Source organism: Heterocephalus glaber, unplaced genomic scaffold (assembly GCF_053883595.1).
Source record: "Heterocephalus glaber isolate CG9 unplaced genomic scaffold, H.glaber_assembly_v1.0 deba00001538, whole genome shotgun sequence".
NCBI lineage: Eukaryota > Metazoa > Chordata > Mammalia > Rodentia > Bathyergidae > Heterocephalus > Heterocephalus glaber.
In genome coordinates this window covers 25,746,071-25,756,233 of record NW_028258333.1, presented here as the reverse complement: position 1 = coordinate 25,756,233, position 10,163 = coordinate 25,746,071, and the positions used below count along the sequence as shown (strand labels likewise).

General features: G+C 39.9%; 1 protein-coding gene and 1 pseudogene across 1 annotated transcript in view; both read left to right on the top strand.

Annotated features, from left to right (window-relative positions):
• The first annotated feature begins 565 nt into the window (after positions 1 to 565).
• On the top strand, positions 566 to 674 carry LOC147824520 (U6atac minor spliceosomal RNA; annotated as a pseudogene).
• Positions 675 to 6,803: 6,129 nt separating this feature from the next.
• Positions 6,804 to 10,163, top strand: part of C9 (complement C9) — an 88,035-nt gene continuing 84,675 nt past the window's right edge. Inside the window, exon 1 of the mRNA XM_004848587.3 lies at positions 6,804 to 6,960. Coding sequence (XP_004848644.1) covers positions 6,884 to 6,960 — 77 coding nt within the window. The 5' untranslated portion in view covers positions 6,804 to 6,883. The remainder of the gene's footprint in view (positions 6,961 to 10,163) is intronic.

Below are 10,163 nucleotides of genomic sequence, written 5' to 3'. Positions count from 1 at the left end.
TCCTCCTTCTTCCTCTTCTCCTCTTCCTCCTCCTTCTTCCTCTTCTTCTCCCTCTTTTTTTCCTCCTCCAGCTCCTCCTCCTCCTCTTTCTTCACTGATGACTGAACCCAGAGCCTTCACACTGAGCTATATTCCCCAGCACACTTTTAGTTTTTATTTTGAGATACGATTTCACTAAGTCTCCCAAGCTGGGCTTGAACTTGCAGTCCTGTTGCCTCAACTACCCAGAATGCTGGAATTACAGACATGAGCCACTATGCACAGCAAAAGGGAAACTTCTTGTTAATTTCTTCTTAGCCAAAGAAACCTAAGCCCAACCCATTGTTTCCTTCTCTGCTCAACCACATGGCACAGATACATTTCTTCTAACTTGATTTTTTCCATATTGAGAAAGTCTAAAAGTTATTCTCCCAGGGCCCCAGATTGCAAGAAGAGAAAAATGTCTTTACTTCTAGTATTTTTTCCAGTGCTGGGATAGAACCGAGAGCCTCCCACGTGCTAGACAAATGCTCTACCACTGAGGCATACCCATAGCCTACCCTCAACCTTCTTAATGTGCTGATGCAGGCTTTATGAAAGGAGAGAAGATTAGCACTGCCCTTGACAAGGATGGAAGAGGCTCTTTGGACGACAACACACATACAGTGAGCATAAGGACCTCATTCTAGACTTTGGCCCCAAAATGTTGCTTAAAACTTACTCTCTCTGCTCCTCAGTTTTTCTGAATAGTCTTTTCACATTCTCTGCATCCTAATCTGAGTTGCCCTCACTGCTTTGGTAGTCACAGAGGATCAATTGCTTCTTTATTTCACCATCTCCTTCCCTGATCACTGAGCTTTGAGGATGAGTTTTGAAGTTGCAAAGCATCAAGAACACAAAAATCCCAAAAAGAAAATTTGAGACAGTTTGAGACTTTCAAAACATCATCCCCTATTATATTTAGTTGGGTTTACATGTTGTTGACAGTTTTGTAAATTTGAATATAATTTTATATTCAAATACTTGTGTCTTTCCTTCAAAAGTTCCAAGTTCCAGAAGCAAACTATACTTGAATTGCAGTGAAATCAATTAATCATGAAGCAACTATGGGATAACCATATGTTATAAGCCTACTGAGTACTTTTGTGTGCTGTCAAAAATTAATGGAATAAAAGCAAAAATGACCTCTGGGATTGGTAACCAGACAGACAGGGTAACTAGTTGTTCATTAACCAAAATATAGACTACAAGAAGAGCTTCTTTGACACAGACAGGAAACTATTTGTGTTTGATTTTAGATATGGGAAATTAATTGAACTTACTATGGACAAATCTCCAAATACATCTAGAAATTTATTAGAGGCTATTAAGCTTGAAAGCAACATATAAACTGTGTGTGTGTGTTTATACATGTTTTAAATTGACACTTTTAAGAATCTATATTTGGAAAATGAGAACCCATGAAATTCTGGTAAATGAAACTCAATTTACTCTCTGATATCTCTGCATCTGAAGTTTGACTTAATTTTAGGAATGGATTCAGAAAGAAGGGATAGACTGAAAACTAGACAGCAGAGAACAGACCCCTGAGGAAAAGCAGCATTTGTGTGACGCATAGGGAAGAGGAGCTAGCAGATCAAGAATGAAATGCTGGTTTGCCAAAGTTGAGGGAGCCACAGCTTTTAAGTATAGAGAATGGATATTAGGGTCAATGCTTCTAAGATGAAAAATCAGGACCAGGAAGTGTCTATGAAATGCAGAACACGGAAGTCTATAATAGAGTAAGAAAGGCAAAAAAGCAGACTGAAATCAGTGAGAAAGTTGGTACATATGGCAAAAGTTGGGCCAATGATGTAGTAGTAAGAAGAAAAAAGAGTAAGTAGACTTACTTTAAATAAAAGAGACTTGAAAATGTTCACAAGTTGAAGAGGAAAAACTGGTTAAAATGGAAATATTGAGGATACAGGGGTTAGAACTAATATAGCAGTATCCTGGAAAGATAAAAAGAGTATAGAGCATCAGGTTTTCCTAAATAAAAGCATGCTTCCTCTAAGATTTTGGTATATGTGCTGCCGAAGTGAGCACAGCTTCCTCTAAGATTTTATGGAGATGCAGGGAAGTTGACAGGGAAGGGGCCCACAGGAAGCCAAAGGAGATACTGAGAGAAATGGAGAAATAGGTCTGAGCAGGGACCAGAGACAGATATATACACATGAATACCCATCTGGACTGAGGCAAAGCAGTGGAAAGTCAAATTGGTAAGGTTGACCCCAGGTTGAGGTTCTATAGATATTGGCACAAGGGATGGAAGAGGTGTGATGAGCCGAGCTAGTGAGAGCACTTCATTGGTGGGCAGGGAATGCAGATAGAACCTGAAAGGAAGACAACTGGAGAATTCAAGGAGCTGGACATCTCAATAAAGTGAAGGAAAGAGAACATTGGACATGTGACAAAGAGATGAAGGGATGAATTGGAAATTGTGGTCAAAGTAGGGTATTGATATGTTCAAAACTAAAACTATTCTGGGTGTTTCCATGACACCGAGTAAGGCAGTGGCTTGAATAAATTAGGATAACTATTGATAGAATTGATGAAATAAAAAATAGTGGGGGAAAAAAGAGGAGGGGAATGTGGTTCCCATGAGAGTGCTGAAACAACTCAGGAAAGGTTGGAGTTTGAGTGGGAGGGGAGATACAAAAGCAGTCAAGAGTGTTGGTGACCAACACTGCCTTGATTACTGTAGCTTTAGAGGAAGTCTTAAAATTAGGTACTAAACGTCTTCCAACACTTTTTTTTTCTTTTTACTTTTCTAGGTCCTTTGTACTCCTACATAACTTTTAAATTTCAATATCCAATTTTTCACTTACAGCAAGTATACACAGACCTGAATTTTTATATATACCTTTTGTTTTCTAATCCTGCTAAATTCAAATACGAGATTTCTTAGTATTTTCTCTGTAGATGATCATTTCATCTACATATAAAGATTTTGCTTCTACCTTGCCAATCCTATCCTAATTGTGTCATTTTATGGCCAGACTATTTTGGTTTAGGCCTAGATTTCAAAGTTTAACGGACAGATGAAGACTAGGCATATCTGCCCTTGTTCCCCACCTTGAGGAGAAAGCATTGTATCTTATCCTTTCATATAGGGCATTTTCCCTGGAAGTATGGAGTACATGGCTTTAATCTGTTGAGAAGGTTCTGTTCTACTTCTAGTCTCCAAATAGCTTTTACCATGAACAGCTGTGGAATTTAGTCCAATACTTTTTCTCCAACTACTGACAGGACCATATGGCTTTTTCTTTTCCTCTGTTAAAATGATGACTTTTGGGGGTGGATCTTCCAGTACTGAACCAACACTGCCATCCCTATAATAAAACCACTTTCTACATCCTGTCAGATCTGACTTCTAATAGTTTGCTTTGTCAAAAAAATTTCTGTGTTCATACTTTTTTCTTCTATTATCTTTATCCAGTTTTAGGATTAGCACAATGTTGATTTCCTAAAATGAGGGGAGAAGTGTTCCCTTTTTTTATACCTTAAATGTTTGATATAATTTATCAGTTAAAATGTATATGAACCTGCTGTTGTCATATAGGTAGGTTTTCAAGCTAGGAATATACTTTCTTTAATAGGTGCTATTCAAATTTTATATTTCCTCCAGAGTTAGTTTCATTAATTTGTCTTCCAAAGTACTTCTTAGAAGTTGTCAAATTTATTTCAAAAAAGATTTTTGAAATATGCTTTCTATATCCTTTTAAATTCTGTAAAATCTGTGGTAATGTTTCCTAGATCTCGATATTGTAATTTAAAAAATGTATAATTGATATTGTGTAACAGGAAGAAAAGGTCTAAAGGAGCAGGGGAAGTGGGAGGGGTAGGGGAAAGGAAAGAAGTGAAAAGAAAAAATATGAGAAAAGGAAAAAAAATGGAAACAAAGTCTTTACAAATAGGGAAGGACGGAAGGGGTGAAGGGAGGGCAGGAGAAGGGGAAAAAATAAGAACCAAGATACTCATGTAAAGGTACAAGATCCCAATGATGAATGTAACTGTATTTTATACCTGGGACTTAATGGGGGGAAGAGTGTTGGTGAAAAGAAAGCTAGGCATGACATAGGCAAATATTGTGAATTTATAAAAAACGGGATTCTATGCTGTCAAGTGAGCCCTGTGTTGTAGTTGCATGTGATTCCAAACAGATCTGAGTGACAGGAATCCTTATTACTTTAAAGGGCTACCAGCCTTACATCTAAACTTCCGGATAGAGGAATTCACCCTTCTCTCCTTTATTGTACTGTTATGGTAGAAATGACCCAGAGACAGCAGTGAGGAGAGCTGGGCTCTGCTGCTTCCCCTGCCCAATTATTTGTCCTTGGGATGTCACTTCCCCTCCCCAGATATCTTTTTCCCGACTGTATTCATCCATTCATCTATTAATGCATGTAATTCTCGAATGCGCTAGACACAATGCTAAATGCTAGGGACATAGTGGTACACAGGACACACCAAAACCTGAAATTGATGCTGATCCCCAAGTTCTCCTTAGCCACAATTCCAATTATCTCTGCCAAGTAAATATGGTGCAAATGAGAGCCAAAAAGCTTTCCTGTAGTATTACGAGACCTATGGGTCTTTGGGATTCAGTAGGAAATAGCTATGGAATGGGACAGAGGCTTCCCACTTGAGATCCCTGGATACTGAGGGAATCTGTGAGCTTACTAATAAAGGAGTTTTATACAATTTCACAAACACTTATCCATTTTTATCTTTGGAGGTTATATGTTACACAAATTTTAAAAGTTGTTATTTCCACATCTCTAATTCATCATGATGTTCTGCTTCTCCTAGCTATACACAGAAACATAAGTCTCATTTCAAAACATGTCAGATACATCATAGACATTAAGGCAAGGAAGCATTAAAAGCACTATAAAAACGAAAGCCATATTATAGTATATATACCATATTATAGCCATATTTTTCTATTTTATGCATTATATAGTATATATCATTAATATACACTATGTCAGTGATGACAAACCTTTTAGAGCTTTCTATGATACAAACAGCTAGACAGCTGAACACGTGCCGTAGATCTGCCACCACTTCCACAATTAGTGTATTGTTACTATACTTTATCACTCCTATTACTTTGTTATATTACATTTAGTGTGAACTGTGGTGATAAAATAAATTCAATTGAGCAATTCAGAAGAGCCCCCTGTTCAAACCAATTAGCCAAGAAATTCTCCCTCCTTCTACCTTCTGCCTTCATTGGGAGAGGTGAGTTTTCAATCTCTAGTCACACCTACTTATTTATTTATGGAGACTAATTATTACAAATGCTGGCGATTAACATCAGTCCTGATTGGCATAAAACATCCTCCCATGCTGACTGCTTTCAAGTCCTTGGGTACATAGTATTCAAGTGAGGTCCAAAGAGACCACATGACAGACCTTGGCACTGCTGGTCACAGCTGACAGCTTCTCACTGATTCCAGATGCAGCCCATCTGCCATTTGCTAAGATTCATGGGAAGTGTCCCATGGGTATTGAGTCATTCACTGACCTCGTTACAAGTGTGGGGATGCCTCCTAGAATGCTCTTATCACTTGGCAATTCTACACGGCCAACAAGATGACCATATTAAATGTTTCTACAGCAGACTAAGGAATGGGAGAAATTAGTCCTGTTAGAGACCTCTGTCCCTGAAAAACACAAGAGCAAGAAAGAGTAAATACCTTTTACTCCAGGTAGAACCATGAAGGGCAAAGACGAGGCGGCCCTGGAAAAACTAGCTATATATTCTGTCATCCCTCAACCCCATCCCTTGTTTTATCTTTATATGTGTTAATGCTAGTTTCTAATTAATAAATACTTCATTACATATTTGTCATTTTTACTTTAACTAGTAAATGGAGTCCCCTTCAAAACTCAGACCATATTTTTAAAATCCAGTGATCAGTTGCCTACAGAACTCCACCTGATCTTCTTTTTCAAGGTATTCATTCTCAGTCTCAAGGCTGGCCACATATTAGAATAAGTTGGGAAACTTTAAAAAAAAAATGAAAGTGAGAGCCCATCTCGGGATAATTAAATCAGCCTAGTGTGGGTGTAGGCAGACATCAGGATGTCTCCAAATGTCCCAGTCACTGAATTGTGCAACCTGTGTTTTCAGAGTAGTTGCAAAGTCCACATTCTTTGGCACTTCCAGACTGGCTCACCCTGTCCACAAGTCCCTGAGAACACGAAGACAGGAGGCAAACACGTTTCATGGGCAGAGGAAACTTTTTCCATCTCAGAGTCTGTCTTCCTGACATGTGCAATTCTGAGAGAGAGGCCATGTCCTTTGGAGGATATTATTAATGTTCTGAGGTTATATTTCATTCTTCACAAAGATTCACTGTGCCTATAAAAAAAAAAAGAAGTTTGTAAATTCATTTTGCACTTTGCTTTGCCCACATAGCTCACTTTCAGACTGGGGAGGAGTTTGAACATTCATGTCTGTACCTTCTTTTCCATTAAATGTCATTCTTTTGCTTATTTTGAGTTTATGTCTCTATGAGAATCATCTATGAGCCTTTTCCCAAAATTATACATACCCTCATCCAGAGTTTCTCAAGGTGAGAACTGCTAGAGCAAGGAAGGGTGTTGTTATTTAGTTTTTACACAGCACTGATGCTAACCTCAGCCACTTTAGCATGCAAGATCATTGTCCAAATGTACTTATCAATATGGGAAAACAGCAGGCTGAGAATTACCCAATGACTCCCTCTGGTTGTAAATTGACAAAAATCCCCAAGCATAGACAAACAGTAATAGCTTCCTGTCCTCTGGCCCTTTGGAAATCAATGTACAGGACCTGACAGGCCACCCCAGAGAAGCTGCCCAACAAGGCAGCATGTCCCCTCGCAGGAGCTTTGCCTGCATGATCTGCATTTTAGAAATAAGTGGCTTCATCTTAGGGTCCACTCTTAGGTGAGTGATGGGTTCCTATTTGTCTCTGGAATTTTATGGTGGGATGCGGTGTTTCAAAATTTAATTCTAAACAGCAAGTAGACAAAAATGTTAAGCCCAGCAGTGATTATGCACAACCCCATAGTTTAAACTTTCAAAAGAGACAAGAGAAAACATATAGTGATCTTTGCAAGTTTTCTTGGAAACCTACTGCTATTTCTGGAAATTTCTTTAAACAAGCACTCAAATGTTCAGGCCAAGATATTATTTTTAAACACTTGAAATTACACCACTGGTTGTCACCCATATATGATAAGCCTGGATTTATCAGTGCCTAGCTTTCAAAAAGTTTAAAATTTATGTAATTAATCTCTTCTTTTTGTCTCAATGTCTAACTATTATTGGCTACACTGACCTTTTGCCGCCACATTAGGCAAAGGCTAATTGCTCTGTTTCTCCTCTTTGACATCCCATATTGTGTCCCAGATGATGCCCTGGGATTCAGGATCCTTTTGCTATCATTGCAGAAGCACCATGGTATAGGCCCAATGGCTGTTCTTGGCTTTGTCCTCTTCCTCTGATCCTACATGGATTACAAAGCCCATGTGCTATGGCTTGCATATGGTTTCTATTGTGTGCTTGAAGCATGGTCCCCATGGTGGCTGTTGAGGTGACAGAAACTTTAAGAGATGGAGCCCAGTGCTAAGAAATTAGGTTTCGGGAGACCCCACCCTCACTCATGAATGGGTTTATGCTGTCTCTCTGGAGTAGGTCAAGTCTGGTAGAAGTGGATCGGCTCCTGAAGTATGCTGTAAAAACAAAGAGTGAGGCTGCTCCTTCCCCAGCCTGTGGCTTTCTTGGTCACACACATGCTTTTTCTTCATGCAGCCATTTCTTCTCTTTTGAGGCCAAGTGTGACGCAGCCAAGATGGCCTCTCCATGCGATCTAAACTTTGCAGCCACCAGAATCTTGGGTGAAGTGAATCCTTTATACATTGCCCACATTGGGCATTTTGTAATATCAACGTAATGGAGGAGAGCACCACTTTAAGCCCAGCTAGGAAGTAACCAACTGGAAAGTAAATGTGTCCTGAACATGTGTATGGTACCTAGGAATGCTGGAGCTTAGGGCCCCACTGGGCATCCTTCCCTCCATCCAGAAGTCACTGAGTGACCCAACTCTGTATGATAGGAAATGATGACAGTATGGAAATATTCCTGACTTGAGTGGTCCAGCAAAGGGGAAACACTAGCGCAAACAATGTTCTTCCACCCAGATGCACTGTGACTGGGTCCCCTCTGGTCACTGACTCTTGGTTTACCCAAACTCTGTTTTGGATTCTGATGTCTATTTCAAGCCCACCCTGGCTGCCTCTATAGTGAGGGCTGCCTTTCAGCCTGGGCTCCACTGGCCAAAATGGGTTGTTCATGGGGCTGCATCTCCCAGGAAGGAGTTCACAGAGGTGCTGCCCAGACCTTCATGGGCTCTGGATCATTCTGTCATCTCCTCTCCCCACATTACATATGCAGTTTTATTTCACTCAGAAAAGATTTTCATTTTCTGAGCATCTGGTCACAAAAGGAACTTGTACTTGAAAGACAGCTACTGAAAGTTGTGTTAGCTCTCTTGTACTTAACCTGACTCTCTTAAGTTAAAAAAAAAAAAATTAAACACTGAATTCCGGGATTGTGGCTCCTACTGATCAAAGGTGAGAGGCTGTGGGGAAGGCTTCAGTTGCTTTCAGATTTGTGACCTCCGGGTCTTGGCCACACTCAGCCATTCCAGGGAGGTCCATGAAGTCCCATGGCTGGCTTCTAGCCTCACAGCTGCAGTGCCAAGTTTCACCTGCCCTCACACACTCCCACAGCCATGCCCTGGATGGTATGTCGGGGTTGCCTCGCTCTGAACACATAGTACTCTGCCCTTTGATAGAGGCTGAGGTCAAAGCAGAGGGTTCAGAGACTTCAGTCATGAAATTAGTCAAATAATTCAAGAAATAAAATTTACGAAGATCTCTACAAACATATATCTGATCTCATCAAAGCGTTCCTCTGGAGCTAGGCTGCCCCAGCTCAGGTCACTATTTATAAACCTTGCAGGTTAGAGCAAGCAGCTAGGCCTCCCTGGACTTTAGTTTTCTCAACTGTCAAATGTTGATCATGTTCATTTCCCAGGGCTACTATAATAAAGTAGCACAAATCAAGTGACTTAAACAACAGCCATTCATTGCCTCACACTCTAAGGGAGTGGTGTTGAAACTATGGCATATGTGCTGCAGTTGTTTGTATAACTGAAAGCTCTAGAAGGTTCACCATCATGCTGTAAGGACTAGAAGTTCTAGGTCAAGGCATGGTCAGGGCCATGGTCCCTGCAGCTATGTCCAGGAGGATCCTTCCTAGTTTCTGGCAGTGCCCAGCAATCGCTGGCATATCTTGTCTTAAAGATGCACAATTCCAGTCTCCACCTCTGTCACCACATGGGCATTTTCACATCACCTTTCCCTCTGTGTAGGTCTTTAATATTTTTCCCTTTTTATCAAAACATCAGTCATATTAGATTAGGTCCCACTATGATGATTTCATTTTAACTTGATCACCTGGGAAAAGACTCCCTTTCCAAAGAAGATCACATTCTGAGGTATTAGGGATTAGGACTTCAATATTATCTTTTTTGGGGGACAGTACATAATTCAACCCATAACTGTGATGATGATAGCATCTATCTAGTAAGATTTTTTGTAAACATTAAATTATGATGCATGTAAAGTAGTTAGAACATCTGATGTTGGCACATGAAAAAAACTCAAGAAATGTGTGGGGGGTTTTTTCTGATTAAATTCTTTTATTGGTACATTTTAGGTATACAATATGTTTATGTTTATCATTGGGTGCTTATACCTATACATGATATATCTTGGTTCTTATTTTTTCCCCATTCCCTGTGCTCCCTTGGTGTTTTTATAGCAATAATAATTCTGTACCTTCTACTTTGATATCCTTTCTTGTTTAGGAAAAGGGCTAGAGTTACAGCCTTCAGCAGCTACAGAGCTGCCACCATGTCAGTTTATGCGCCCACTATGGAGAGCCACCATTATCAGTGAACCATTGAGGACTTCTAACCCTCTAGGGGTTTTGTTTGTTTGTTTTGTTTTTGTTTTTTTTTTGTTTGTTTTATGAAGAGAAGTTTGCCCAGGAGAATAGGTTCCAAGGGAGACATCATCTGT